Below are 16,241 nucleotides of genomic sequence, written 5' to 3' on the forward strand. Positions count from 1 at the left end.
CACATTTTATTTTTAGTAAATCTCAGGCAGATCGCATTTCCCATTACAATTATGGGAAATGCGATCTGCTTACTAAAAATATGTGATAATTAGAGCTTGGATTAGAATTTTACGAATTCTACTCCAATTGCCCTTTAGTAAATTTAGATGAAACTAAAATAATGTGAAAAGGGTGTAAAAACACCCTTTTTCACTTTATTTTAGTAAAAATAATGTTAATAAATAGAGCCCTAAGCATCAGCTTGCAAAACTTGGCACTTCCCAGCTTGTTTAAGGCCAAAATTTAAAAACTCTATGCTTTTACCTAGACACGTGTGGTTTGGTTTTCCTGAAATAAGACACACACCCGAACCTAGGGGTTCCAAGTTGAATCGCATCCTAGTTCGGAATCATATTGGGGTTACTAGTCGAACTGAGTCCTGATTCGGTTCTTGTGTCAGTTTGGATTTAAAAGCCGAACTGAGATTTTAGATTGCATGTAAACAGTTCTGATTTTAGCTGTTTTAAAAATCTTTTTATTGATTTTTAATGATTTTTTTAAACAATTTTTAAAAAAATTTTAGGAATCCAAAACCAAATCCGAACACTTGAGGGTGGTTTTGCTTAACCCAAAACACGATGATGAATTAGAACCACTAATTTTAACAGCATAACTTGAACATAGTATCAACAGAAATTCACACATCTGCAAAATGTCAGCTCTACCACAAAAAAATGTAGCTGCACTGCTCTTCTGTGAGATAATATTACCTGTATGTTTTATGTACGTTCCTCCATTAAACCTGAGTGTGCTTAGATAGGTACAATCCACTTAACATATCAGAAGACTATGGGGCCTATTTTCAAATAACATTTGTTTTCGGGGGGGGGGGGGGGTTGCCCGCAAATATTAATGGTCCCCCAAATGTAATAAGTTACAGCACACTTACCGATATTCAGCTCTGTCCTTCCGGGAGGGGTAAGTCAGATGTAGGGGGCGTGTTGGGGACATAATGCAGCATTGGGGGAGAGCAGGGGTGTGACCATGCGATTGCATCATTGTGGCCCCTATCCCTCTTCACGATGCCGAGATTAATGGGATTGTGAAGCAGGGGGCAGGGCCATGATTATGCGATTCAGCGCGAATCACGTCATTGACCTCCTTGCTGCAGGGATGCGTGCATGGAGGTTTGTCTCCTTTTCTAGGCAGCTGGGAGCGCCAGCTGATTTTTGGGAGCCTCCTGGCCATTCCGGGAGAGTAGGGATGTATGAGCTGCAGTCAAGAAAAAAGTCAACACTGTTGTACAAAAAAGAAGAACACGCCAGAGTGTGTAAATTACTAGGTACTGTACAATGAAATTTTTTTGCCTATTTAAAATAGAATCAAAATAATATTCCATAATAGATCTCTAGTGGGATGCTACATTGATGACAAATGAATGACGTCTCTGATTATTATTATTATTATTTTATTACCAGTCATTTATATAGCGCACACATATTCTGCAGCGCTTTACAGATAATATTTGGCCATACACATCAGTCCCTGAACCGGCGGAGCTTACATTCTATATTCCCTACCACATGCACATACACACTAGGGTTAATTTATGTTGGGAGCCAATTAACCTACCAGTATATTTTTGGAGTGTGGGAGGAAACCGGACTACCCGGAGGAAACCCACGCAAGCACAGGGAGAATATACAATCTCCACACAGGTAGCCGTGTGGAGTTTGCCCATGTATAACACTTGTATGACATCAATCACAAATACATGCACATGTCAAGGTTTTTTTTTTTTATAATATTGAAACAATATTGTCTCTACAATATGAAAAATAAACAAAATAAAGGATGTTTTATATTTTAGCAGAATAAGCACATAATGCAGACATACTGTACATACAAAAATATTCAGTTGCAAAACTGTATATTTCATTTAAATGTGATGCTATTTTGTTCCTTAGTTATTAAATGTAAGACTACTTAAAAAATAAATAAATAAATAAATGGGTAGCTGATTGAGCATGTACTTTGTGCTCTATCTATGATAGTAACCCATGCTTTATTGTCAGTGACTAATTCAGTGTGATAACCACAGGAATCTATCCTTAATACCAGAATGAAAGAAGTGTAAGACATACTGTATGCTTTCAGGTACATTAATAAAAGTAAAGAAATATGGCTTATTTATTTTATATAGCTGTGCAAATGCCAAGTCATTGCCTGTGGCACTCTAGATCTTCAACATTAACAAACTTTGATTTTACTCACATAAAAAGATTATTAAATGTATCAAGAATGTATCAAGATTAGGTTACATGCATTATATGACTATTTTACTCTAGGATTTCCTTCTAGATATTTTCCAGTATAATTAAAAATATTGTACATTTATTATTTTCTTTCACAGTTCAACATGATAAATAAAAACAAATATTTGTGAACAAAGTCACCATGAATCTAGTGATATACAGTATAACAAATAATAAGTCGTAGGACTGTCATAGAAAAATCCAACAGAAGACATGAGAGCTTATGTACAAGCTTGTGATAAGTTTATAAAAATGGGAAAGCTGTACAGTATATTATTATGTTGCACATTACACACTTTTTGTGAGCAATTGTGATATGAAGCTACAGTGATATTGTGGTAACTAAGATTTCAATTAATTAACGAGATGCGGTCAATATCTGGCGCCGGCATTCAGACTGCTGGGATCTCGAAAGTTATATAGCGGAGTTTGGGGGAGGGTTAGGAATAGGCGGGTTAGCGTTAGGCACTAAAGGGGGTGGGGTAGGTTTAGGGTGTGGGGAGGGAGAGGTTAGGTTCAGGCATTGGGGAGGGAGGGTTTGGGCTAGGGTAGGGACGGGGGGGGGGGACGGGGGTTAGGATACCGACCAACAAAGTGTTGGTATTCTAACCGCATCCAGATTCTGGCTGCAGGGATCCCGAGCACCGGCATCTCATATCACATGTAATGGAAGAGTCACTGGCAGAAATGTCACTTGCGCGCTAAAGAGATAATTACAGTATAATGTGCAATTCCCATAAGACATTGTTTTGTTTATTGCTGCACCATCATTATCACTATGGTAAAGCAACACACATTTTTACTCTGCTCTGAATCTGGATTCTATAATGAAAAAGGAAGAAAAATACATAACCCATTTACCCTATTCAAGCTAGGGCTGGATTAACCCAATACTAAATAATGAAGTGAAACATGGGGATGTGTTATTTATTTACACAATAAAGTGAATTATCCAGAAGTTGGTAAACTTTAAATATTGCAGAGTGCCCCGTCCTAATGAGGATAGGCAGCAAACAATGACATGCCCTATGCTGTGTAAATGCAGCCAGTAAAACCTAGACACACCCTCAGTACAAACATCATGTGATCTGGCCAGCTTTAAAAAGAGACATTTTTAATTTTACTCCATCCAGTAACAAATTGGGCCATCTATCTGCCATTGTCAGGGCCTTTTTAAACAAAAACAACAACTTAATATGACACCCATGCACACAAATACCTTTACTTTGTAGTCTTACCTCTGGAGAGACTTCAGTTATTCCAAAATGGGATAATCTTTGGTGTAGTGTATGCAGATTGAGTGAACGTAGAACCTCTGCTGAAGGCAGTGTGTCTGGAACACCTATCTTTTTGTTTAGTGGAGAAATAAAAAGCTCAACGCAGTTCTTCTTTCCCTAAGTGAGAAAGAAACATTGCTAAATTTCCCTTTTTACTTAAATAAACACCCTTCGAAAAAAAACTGTAACGTGCATTACCCCAGCATACAATGTGCAGAATGATAAATTCATGAGGTTAGATTGCTAAATCTAATGCAGTTCTTCAGGATTCCAGCTGCTGCAGATTTGTACTACGGATGCTCTTCTACTTATCACCTTACCAAAACCTCCATTTCAGATCATTTTAAACTTATTGCTAAAGGATTCTAAATATCATATTGTTGTTGAAATTTTACTCATTCAATTGTAATCCACCTCTATTTGGAATTAATCATTACTAATTTTCTTTTCTCATTCTGTATACTAGCTCACTTTTTTATTTGATACATTGTTAAATTTTAACTGTTTTCGCTTTGTCAGCAGTAGCTACAAATCCCCTATAGGAATTCCCTTGAGCCGGGTACACACTATGCGATCCACTGAACGATCTATCATTCCGACGCGGAATATTGTGCGGATTGTACGGACTATCTGCGCGCTCCCATGGTCTCATGCGATATTGTCCAGTCGGCCACACTGACGGCCAGCTGGATTATATCGCACGTGGTGCCGATGCAGGTAATGAAGGACGGAATGAGTTATGATGGCCATCAGGCTGACATATCGTCCGGATACTCATCGGCAAGTGTGTAACCAGTATTAGAATGTTCCTCACATTTTCATCTAGGACCTGCTTACTGCTCCTTTTTGTTCCATTGTGGGATGGTAACATCAATGTGGATATTAGCTCCTGAAAGGACATATTTAAAGGGCCTATTCAAATATTACCGGAGCAATTCAATATTGCTCGGGTGCGGGAACATCTGAAAAGCAGCTGTCCCCGCGAACAGTAACACTGCTATAGAAGTAGCAGTGTTACTTATCGGAAACTACCTGGCCGACTAGGCATGAGATCACACTCTGTAGAGTCGGCAGAGGAATCTGCTTGGATTCCTCATCGCAACCCCAGAGCTCCTTCCCATAGGAAGGAGCAGGGCACCAGGAATCAGTGCCATCTGAAGATGGCACTGATTCTCGGAAGCAAACTCTAAAAACTTTCAGTTTTTGGAGTTTCCTGAATATTAGGCGGCCCTATTGGGGCCATAGTAATGAATGGACCGTAGCATAAAACATGTGGAAAGTAGCATTTCCGCATATGTAACAGGACAATTAGTGCTGATGAATAGACCTCTATGTCCCGGAATTGACATCACATTCCTAATTTATACTAATGGATTCAGGATACACCTACCCCTATAGTACTTGTATTATCTACACTATTGGTTTGTGACTATTCGTTGATTGTATGCTACTATTTTTATACATTTATTATTATTTTTACTGTGTTTTATTAAGACATTAAATTCACTTAAAAAGAAACAGTGGATATACTTATTGCTATTCAAACTAGTGCCCTGCAATTTTATTCTTTAGTCTCCTCATCATTAGTAGGTAGCAGGATCTACTATGGGAGCTGCCATTTTTAATAGTTAATAATGTGATTGGTTAGTTAAGCACACCATTTTTTTCCATTGCATTGTAAACTTATAATTATGTGCAAGGAATGAAATTGGCTATGCATTTTATTAAAGATACCTGTTAGCCCACTGTAAACATATCCTAAACATTATAAGGACTTGTCCAGAAAAAAAAATACAATACAAGACTGTGATGACGCCAGACTTATGCTTCACTATAATGAAAGCACATGCTTACAAATTGGTCAAGGTGAACAAAGATTGAAACCAATCATTTCTCATTTTCTCAATTCTATATTCTTGCATACTGTATATTCCCAATGTGTAATGAGTTAGCCTACAGTATATTGAGATAACGTTCCTTTTTATGAGATGAGTTGACTCCCTGTAGCCAATGATTGGAGGGCTCCTACAGCTTTTCAGCCCAGGGTCCCCTACAGTGCTTAATCCAACCCTGTTGTGTACTTTGACTGAGTAGCAGATACTGAATAATATACTCGAAAAAAATATTGTTGCAAACAGATGGAAACAGCAATGATACGTCGTCTTTAAAAACACGTATGGGAAGTAAACTGATGAAGATCTAATAGTTTTTAAGGCTAGAGTACTTTGAATAACCATTGGGATGGAAGGAGTTAACATTTTTAAAATAATAAATTAATACATTTAAAATAAAAAAAGACTAGTGTGGAAGATACATACAACTATTTATTTTTTATGATTTTGGTAGTTTTTGACTTACAGGACAGTATAACTTTGAAGTCACTTTGTAACTAGACGGAGTTGTCCCTAATGTAACACTTACTATGACATCCATACATTATCATTTTTAGCAGGATTCTGAAGCAAATTGCAACTAAAGGGAATAAAAAATTTGCATTTGGTAAAACAGCAGTATTTCAGTATGTAAAGTTAACTATGGAAACGTTTCAAACACAGTAAAACTAAGATATAAACACAAAAATGGGAAAACTATCCACACCAGTTGTTTGTGGATAACTGATAAAGTCAACCCATAATTCACATATTCATTGGGAGGCGCTACCAGTAGTTTTGAAATTGTAAATACTGAAACTGCACAAAAGGAAAATAAATACGCATTAGTGGTATAGTGACTAGTTGATTCAAAACGAAATAAGGTAATAGATTTATTGCTATTTATTAAAATAAATATATTTCAAGACAATAGTTTTCAGAAAATATTATCAACTGGGGAAAATAAAAAGACATCCAAATAGAAAATTAACGAACTATGTGGTAAAGACTGTAATAGAGAATTTAGAATTGTGATCTTTCTTCGAGACTGGGTTCTGCAATAAGAGGCTAGAACCTAATAATACAAGTTACTAAACCATGTCTTTCAATCTGGAAAGACGTGGCTAAAAAGCGTATGCCAAGACATATAAACAAATGTCTATGGGCTGTCAAAAAATGAAAAATAGGAGACCACATTGATTTCCTTTAATTTAATTAACGCACTTAGTATTACATTAAGCAGTCAGTGCACCACTAAATATTTCATATCTTTATGTGCAGTTTCAACCTTGCAAACAACATAATATTTCTACAAAGCACTGCTCTTACATTGAGGCGATTGATGTGAATTTGCTGTGGCATCAAGCCTAGAGCTGCAGCGACTCCCTGACGGAACCTCCGGAGCAATGTTGTATTCAGCTTGTTCACATCCATTCTCAGCATCTGAAAAACAGAACAAATACCTACAGTAGGTGGAAATGTTCACTATGTATGTGACCCTCAACTACTCTATGTTCCCATCTCTTATTCTCCCATTCTCCTATTTGTTTTAAACACATCAGACACAGGTTAATTGTTTTTTAAACATTTTATTTAGCATCACATACATCAGGGGTAGCTATTCTGGACATACACATCTCAGCATGCCCTGACACAGTATTAGCATGCTTTAACAGCAAAACTGTGGCAAGTCCAAGCTGGGATGCCTGGGATGTGTATCTGCCATCCACTTGTTGCTTGTTATTTGACATACAGTGGTCCCTCCTCCAAAATTGTCTCTTGCTTATAGGGTCCATGATTTTACTGTGACCCCACATGGGAGAACCTTTTTCATGAGTAAGCTGAGAGCTGAGGGTCCCCACTTCCTGCTCTCCTGATCACACTGCTGGTGGCTAACATTCAATGTACCAGTGCCAGCTACATTAGGAACATTCTAATAGTGGCCTAAAATAGGCAAGAATGAAAGCTGGAGTCAGTGGTGACATAGGGTTTGACTTGTGGCTTACTTGGAATGCAGTCTCTCCATTATCAGTCCATCATTTTGAGATTAGTTAAATTAGATGCACCACATTAAATGAAGTGGACAGTCAGTATAAAAGGCACCCATGCATAACATCAGGTAGACATGTGTGAACAGAGCTCTGTACCCAGTTGGGAAGGGAATGGAGTTTTGAACTGGGATTATAGTAGAAAGGAAGAAAATGAGACACTCTAAGTATACAAGGAATAGATAAGCAAGGGAGGCAATAGATACCGTGATTAGGTGACTCAGAGACAAGTTATGCACTGTTGTGGAATAGGAGTGGTAAATGCTAGATGCTTGAATGCAGTGGCAGGCTTCTTTGATGTATGTAGGTGCAGAGAGGGGTAGGCTACACGGTCACAGGTGAAAATAGCATTATCTTCTGGGAATTCAATAGCAAATTTTACAGAGATGGCATTGAAGAATGTTGAAATCATCTGGTGCCTGTTATAGAAGTAGTTGTACAACCAACACAAGGAGGTAAATCTAGACTAACAGCTTATAATGATAAATGGAGAATGCTGTGGTTGTTGGTGTCAAAGGACTACTTATAGTAGGTCTAGAAAAACAAACTTCTTGTTCTTTGGCTCTTACTGCCAGTCATTAGTCATCCTGCCCTGGGCTGTAACCATGCTTTGTTGAGTCAAATTGCTTTGGATTTAGCAGGTTAATGTATAATATACAGCACTAGGAGATGGGAAATAAAGCTGCACTTGCTTAAATCACAAGAGAATCCATATATAAACAATAGGGTAACATGTAGTCTTCCACAGTATGACTAAGGTCCCTTGAGATTATGACAAGTGGAATAGATGCATCATACAGTATATACGCATCATTAAATATCTTTAGTAAGTATGTGTTAACAGTGTCAGTATGAGCTCTATTTCTAAATTCCAACTGGAGGTTTCAATACATTTTGAATTATTACTTATCATTTATTTATATACAGTAGAAGCAATCACATTATGCCCATTATGGTTTCTATGGGACTACACTTGGTCCAGAAACCTACCGCAATAGAATTGCAGTCAATTATACATCTTCAACTCATTGATTTTAGTTATTTTAATATGTCAATAAAATCATTTGGCTACACCACCACTTCTGGTACTGTTTTCATTACACCTAGCATCTATACTCCATACGGCGCAAGATGTCCAGCTGACTAATTTTGCATCTTAGACACTTGACATATGCAGCAAAAAGCCACTCACAATGTACCAGAGACATTGGGCCGAAACAATACCTGCACAAGAATTGGGTGTAAACATGTACAAAGTCGCTAATTAAGCACAACAGAACTTGGTGGGCGTAAAAGCTGTAGCCTCTCACATCAAAGCTATTTCTACACAGATTCAGAATCAGTCACACACAAATGTATAAAATGTTGCACATCAAATTGATATTGTTTTATTTAGGTGCACTAAGAGGAGCTACTTGGAGCACAGCTGGTTGGTATATGGAGAAAACTTAGAGGCACTGGCGTAACTATAGGGGAAGCAGGGGGTGAAATTGCTTTGGGGCCCGGCAGCTTAGGGGGTCTGCCGACTCAGCAACCAACCAACCCACTGCACTGCACCCACGCTTGTGCTATTCATGTTCATCCACTGTTACCCTCTTAGCAGCGCCGTGCTGCGGAGACAGACTCCACAACGCTGATTAGCCGGCGCCAGCTCTTCTATCATTCACTGTAGAGACTCTGATGTGACCGTGAGCCTAGAGACGCGCTACGCGCTGCCTGTTTACTGCACCCTGGACTAGAGTAGCCCCAGTTTGGACCTGCTGGACACCGCTGCATGCATGAGGGCTGTCCCTGGCTCTCCAACTTCCCAGAGCACTGCAAGTGATTGGAGTCCCTCTCATGCCACCGGAGACTCCTTCCCTGCCTCCACTTCTCCCTGGGGATGCTACCTTGGAGGCAAGATAGTCAGCCCTCGTCCTCCATGTACATGTTGTAAAGCGGATACAACTGCAGCCTTGCTGGAGGCTCTTCTTCCTGAGAATCGCCACACCAATGCTAGAATAAGCCCTATGTTAAGTAAGTACCGGCAGGGCGGGAAAGGGAGTTGAAGGAGGTTAGAAGAGGAATTCCGTAATGGGGGTGGTCAGAGGCTGGCTGGCAACTTTTAGCCTGGGGGGCAAATGCATGCAGGCGGCCCTGGCAGAGGGGTAGCGTGTAGCCAGGGTGCCCAAAGAACATGTGTGCTACGGCGCCCCCTCCCTCAAGTGTTCCAGGGAGGAGGCGGGTCCATATGGGATTAATGTAAAGTAAAAATAAAGATTAGGAACAGCCCCGTCGTGGTGCCCATATGCAGTGCCCCCCTGTGCCCCAGGAGAGGATCCCCTTATGCAGGCCTGCAGTAGTGCCCCTAGTAGTGATCCCCCTATGCAGTGCCCCTTATACAGTGACCCTAGTAGTGGTCCCCCCTGTGCAATGCCCCTTGTGCCTCCAGTAATAAGCCCCTTATATAGTGCCCCCATTAGTGGTACCCCCATGCAGTGCTCCTTTTATAGTGCCCCCAGTACCAGTCCACACCCCATGCAGTGCCCCCAATAGTGGTAACCCTTATGCAGTGCCCCTTAAATAGTGGCCCCAGTTGTAGTCTTCCCCCCTATGCAGTACCCCCAGTATTGCCCTTTTTATAGAGCCCCCAGCAGTGGTCCGTCGATGCAGTGCCCCCAGTGGTAGTCCCCTCCCCCCTATGTAGTGCCCCTAGTAGTAGTTGCCTCTCCCCTATGCAGTGCCCTTAGTAGTTGTCCCCTCCCAGTGTAGTGTCCCTAGTAGTAGTAGTCCCCCCTTGTAATAGTAGTTCCCCCCTTGTAGTGCCCCCAGTAGTAGTCCCCCCCAGTTGTAGTCTCCCCCTTGAAGTGCCCCCAGTTATAATCCCCTGTAGTGGTCCACCCTTGTAGTGCCCCCCCTGTAGTGCCCCCAGTAGTGGTCTCCCTCTTGTAGTGCCTGCAGTAGTAGTCCCTCCCTCTTGTAGTGCCCCCAGTCCAGTAGTGGTTCCCCCTTTGTAGTGCCACCAGTAGTCCCGCCCCTTGTAGTGCCCCCAGTAGTAGTAGTCCCCCCATTGTATTGCCCCCATTAGTAGTAGTCCCCCCCTTGCAGTGCCTCCAGTAGTGGTTCCCCCCTTGTGGTGCCCCCAGTAGTGGTCTCCCCCTTGTAGTGCCAGCCTCCCCCCCAGTAGACACACATAGTGAAAAAAAACAAAAAACACTTACCGGAATCCCCACTCCTGCCGTCGCCATCTGCTCCTCTGACTGTCCTTCCTGGGCGGGCCCGCTCTGCATTATGGGAGAGACATCATATGATGTCATGACGCCTCTCCCATTGCCCACTGCGGGAGCCGGAAGATGGAGCGGCTCCCGCAGTGGGCGCAGCAGCAGCTAATGAGAGTCTGACAGACTCTCATTGGCTGCTGATCAAAACAAACACACAGCTGCCGGAGCCGGCGGCTGTGTGTTTGTCACTTGTGTAGCGCTGACCGAACTCCGTCCGGTCAGCGCTACACACGCGGTGCAGTCTGTGTCACAGTGACACAGACTGCCCATGGCCCGCGGCCCACATAATGCTGCGGCCCGGGGGGCACATGGCACCCTGCCTCCCGGCCCAGCCTGCCACTGGGGGTGGTGGTGGGGGGGAGAGGGTCCTCTGCCCAGGTATAGCTGGGGGCACATACATTATGTATAGCTGGGGGCACATACATTATGTATAACTCGGGACACATATAGCTGGGGGCTGGATGTGTGTGCTCAGTACATGCCTAGGCATAGCTGGGGGTACATGGGCAGCAGGATATGTATGGTCAGTGCAATGCCTGGGTATAGCTGGGGGTACATACAAAGGCATCTGATGTGTATATCTCCAGTCCTGGCACCATGTATCCACCTAACACCCCTCACCCCATCCTCTTGCTACCCCAGATGCTGCCTTCACACTGCTCTATTGCCCTTCATGGGCTCCTGCCCCCATGTTACTGTTGCATTCCATCGGTCTCTTGCTGCTCTCCTCCTGTATCTCATTACCATAGAACCCTCCTGTGAGCATTCCCCGAACTCCTGCAAATCTGATTTCATTACAATACACAGCGTCCCTGCCTGCAGTACAGTACCATGGATCCTTTGGCAACCCTTATAGTGCCTCTCATGTCAGGGACCCCCTGCTGTGCCCATATACTTCATGCCCATGTACTGTGATACGAGTACTATGGAACTCCTTTTATATAGTCCCATTGTGTACGTGTATATATATATGCAAAATAGATGTGCCAGCTATGTAGAAAGTAAATGTTGTGTTATAAAATTGGCTGTAAGGTTATATTGAATGTTGTCTTGTTTCCTCTAATCTCTATAATGGACTGTGAAATCTATTTATAGAAAATTAATGAATGATACAGAGATTTGTATGCAAGGCTGTTTATGTGAGCTGTTCCAGTATTGCTCCCTGTTTCTGTCTGGGAAGATGGACACTTTTTATTTGGTATTATTTATACTTAACATGATTTTATCTAAATCTCCAGTATTTTTTATTTTACTGTTTATAAGCTGGCTTTTACATTACCACTGAGTTAGAGATTGCTGCCTTGAATGAGTGTGGTACTTTGTGAGGGCTCACCTGACCTACATAGGTACTGTAAACTCACACGAGCAGGGCCCTCTTCCCTTATGTGCTTTTCCTACCCTCACTTATACCGTCATCTCCTCCCTACTGCCTGAAATGGCACCTTTTACTTGGGTTTTTGATTATTTGGGTATTATTTTTGGTAAGGTTGGGGGTGGTGCATGATGGAGGCGGGGAAATTCCCCTTGGCTATACGTGGTCTAGAACCGACCCTGTATGTTAAAGCATTAAAATTATAGGCAACATTAACCACGCCTCATGTGCGGCACTAGCCATACCCACTCTAGTGGAGACCTGAGTTGTGGGGTCACTTAAACATTTTGCAAACTTCTAGTTATGCCCCTGCTTCGAGGTCTATTTGGGAGCTGTACTAAGCTCTGTAATGTGATAAATTGTAGGGTGATAAACTACCAGCCACTCAGCTCCTAACTGACATGTTACAGTCTGTAACATGATAGTTAGGAGCTGATTGGCAGGTAGTTTATCACCCTACAATTTATCACTTCCAAAACTTAGTACATCTGCCCTTAAGCAAGTTCCATTTCGTATGAGAAATTAATTAAACACAAAGATTAAACACTGCAACAATCACACATTACCAACAAGATCGGTAAATATAATCCTTAGGTGAAGTTGAAATTTTCTGTAGTGGAATAAGTAAACTCCTAGGGAAAACATAGACAGTGGCATAGCGACAGGACCTGAATGCCCCATAGCAGGCTGATGATGATCCAGAGGCTGAGGAACACAACTAGAAGCTGGCTGTGACCATGGGTGTTAATGGAGACTTGCCACACTGCACACAGGATTAGCTGCTGACTGTGACAACAGAGCAAATTTACCTACTTCTTCTGTTTCCTCCTGGGATAAGCCAAGGGAGGAGAAGCAGGTGGGTGGCGATAGGGGCTGGGGCTGTACTTTCAGCGTCATTAAGCACCACCCCCTCGTGGTAAATTTCAACAAATACTGTCTATTTAAATAGGGGGTGGGGCTAAATGACACGATTCTCATAAAATCACGTCATTGAGCTCAAAGGAAAATTCTCCCCATTCTGACCACTTCACTAGGAAGAGGGCTGGATATGGGAGAAGTGCCTACTCTTCCGGGAAAGCAGGGGCTTACCCGATAAATAAGGAGCCTCCCACAAGTTCTGGGAGAGTAGGGAAGTATGCAACAGAATATGTTATAGCTGCACACAGGAGTAGCAGATGACCACAATAGCAATGTCTTTTGCAGCTGCACACAGGAGTAGCAGATTACTGCACCAGCGATGTCTCTTGTAACTTCACACAGTTAGCAGAGTAGCAGACGTGCTAAATGCTTAGGAATTCTACAAAACAGAAGTAGCAGGACATGCTGCAATAGAAATTACTAGCTGCAAACCTCCCCCACCAACATAAAATCATTCTGACGCCCTGACTCTATATACACATCCTAAATTCAGGTTATTACTTATGAAATGTCCTATATCTTTCTTTTTAACTCCATATGTATCCATAAGAATTTGATTTTCACGATCATGTCTCTTACTTTTAATTGAAAATAGTTACTAACTGAAAAAGAACGATAGATGATAATCTTTGAAAATAAAGCTGTTGGTATTCCCCAACCAAGGAATGTATGTGCATTCAACAGAATAGTAAAATAGTTCATGAAAGATATGAAACACTCCTGATGAAATGCCTATATGCATTTACTGATACTGATATCAAACTGTACTACAAGAATGACCAAGGTCTCATTCTTCTGTAACAAGTCTGCAACTTTCCCAAATACTGTATGTGTTAGGGACCCAGAAATATAGTCATAAAAGTGAAAAAATGAGGCTCTTTCATAAGATGATATCTGCGATACATAGGACTGGAAGAGCAGCCAGTTTGATCCTGATATGGAAACTAACTCTTAAAGGAAGAACCTCTACGATGGATAATGAACAAATAGATGACTGACAAATACAATATGCAACATGATGGACATAATGACATGAACACGTGAGGAGCGCCTAAATACTTGCAATACCCATGGTAGCATCAATTGTAATTACAACTCGATAATATGATCACTAAACTTTGGAACAGTAAAGTATTAAATTGAAAGCACCTGTGCATCCTCACTTTTAAAAAAACATAATGATAAAGATGATGAGAACTGCATCCCGTGTACATAAATACAGCTACAAAGGGTTCAGAACTGAAACTGGTCCCAGAAATCAGAGTAATGTGGAAACCATGAGTTAATTCAAAACTCACTGAAACGTACAATGCCATTTTTACAAACAATACAATATGATTAAGTGAAAATATAATAAGAAAAAGTAAATAATGTACACCAAATAAAACAAGCCAGTGGGATGAGATATATGTGACAGGGTAGAACAAAATTAAAAACATAAATCTGGGACAACAAAGAAAATTTAATATTCACACTAAAGAAGAGCAAATAAAAGAATAAATAATACATTATTTAAATTATATTTAATTTGCACCCTAGCTATCATTTTGTTAATAATAATATTTGAACGGCTTCTCTAATTTTATTAGGGTCTTATACAATCAACATTTTCTGAAAATATTTAAAGCATCAACAAACATTAGTTCCTGACATTCATTAAATCTGTAAAAAAAGATATCTTACCGCTTGATTCCTATAGATTTCTGTGTCCCATATAACATCAGCCAAGACAAAATAATAAGCCTGCACAATGTAGTCTAGCTGCACTCATATACTGTAGCTGGTGCTTCTCAGGGTTCCAAGTCAAACCTCTGAACACCTGGCTTTGGAGAGATGATGACACATTCTATAAATTGCCTAACTAATTAGTCTTACAATTTACAATCAGCTCTTTGTGTCTCTTCTCCAGTGTTTAATTTTGAAGACAAAACAACAAACCATTTTGTGATGCTATACAATATAATGACTATATAGTATATCTAAATATATGAGGAACACATTTTGAACTCGTGGTATCTGAATCAACTTCATTATACGCACATATTACATTTAATGTACAATACATTCTAATGTATATTTATTATACCAGTTAAAATTTACTTACATATAATCTGTAATATTTTAACATATGTATATATTTATCTTATTTTCTTGTACATTGAAATGCTGATGTCGAAATAGCACACAAGACAACATAACATGTCATTGCCGATACTTGGTTTTGTTTCCAGAGAGATGGCAGGTCCCATACCTGCAACGTAACTCCCTTGGGTGACACAGTAACAGCTTGATTACACCACTGCTTCCTATCATTTCTATTCTGCCTGTTATTATTATCGTATTGTATATATGTGATGTGCAGGTTTCATTTTTTTTTTTATATTGGATTTATATAGAAAAAGAAAAATTGTCACATTTAACTGCTATGTCCATATAAATCACAAATAAATGTACAATGGAAACATGCATAGAGCCCAGTACTCCATTTTGTTGACCAATGTGGTGTTTATGCATTGCATATAATTCTGTTCCAAAATGGGGCAGTGCTTACCACTGCAACAAGCTGATGGTGGGTTTCTGTACAGGAAGGAGACTAAGGGCCAAATTCAATTAGCTGCGATAAAACAAAAACTTAACGCAGAGAAGTTTTCGCACTATTTTGCCAGTTTTAGTGCAAAATTTTTGCGTCTTGCGGCAATGTGTGCTCCCGTTTTTCACCCTAGCCTATTACAAAAGATGCGATAACTCACGTACAAAAACTGCGCATGGCGAAACCAGTGAACAGTGCACATTTTGGGGAAATCAGTTTGTACCCCATAAAAAGCCTAACTGACATAGGAATTCAATATAGAAGTGTATTAATAGCCCTAATAAAAGTATTTTGGGTTTTTAAATTGTGTCAAATGGCTGTTATATGCATATTTGCTGTAGTTAAATTAGAGGTACATTAAAATGGGTGCTAGTATATTTTTGTGTCTATTAAGTGCAGTTTTAAAAAATTTTAAAAATATACCTGCTGCAACCACCTGCAATCCTAAAAACACCTGTCCCATCCATACAGCCCCCAAATTACCTGACCCAGTACTTTAAACCCATTTTCCAGCACTTTTTATATTTTTACCCTGAAAATTACATGCCATTATTAGGGGGAATTAAGCTATTTAAAAAATAATTTTTGCCTAATTAGTTTTTAGGGGGGA

At 40.5% G+C, this 16,241-nt stretch overlaps 1 protein-coding gene across 1 annotated transcript in view; it reads right to left on the minus strand.

The window, feature by feature from the left end:
* PTPRR (protein tyrosine phosphatase receptor type R) overlaps positions 1-16,241 on the minus strand; it is a 246,084-nt gene that overhangs the window by 130,276 nt on the left and 99,567 nt on the right. The window contains exons 3-4 of the mRNA XM_088452526.1: positions 6,773-6,886; positions 3,534-3,689 (exon numbers count right to left, since the gene is read on the minus strand). Coding sequence (XP_088308652.1) covers positions 3,534-3,689; positions 6,773-6,886 — 270 coding nt within the window. The remainder of the gene's footprint in view (positions 1-3,533; positions 3,690-6,772; positions 6,887-16,241) is intronic.

This window comes from Taudactylus pleione, unplaced genomic scaffold (genome assembly GCF_031769625.1).
Source record: "Taudactylus pleione unplaced genomic scaffold, aTauple2 ptg000038l, whole genome shotgun sequence".
Taxonomy (NCBI): domain Eukaryota; kingdom Metazoa; phylum Chordata; class Amphibia; order Anura; family Myobatrachidae; genus Taudactylus; species Taudactylus pleione.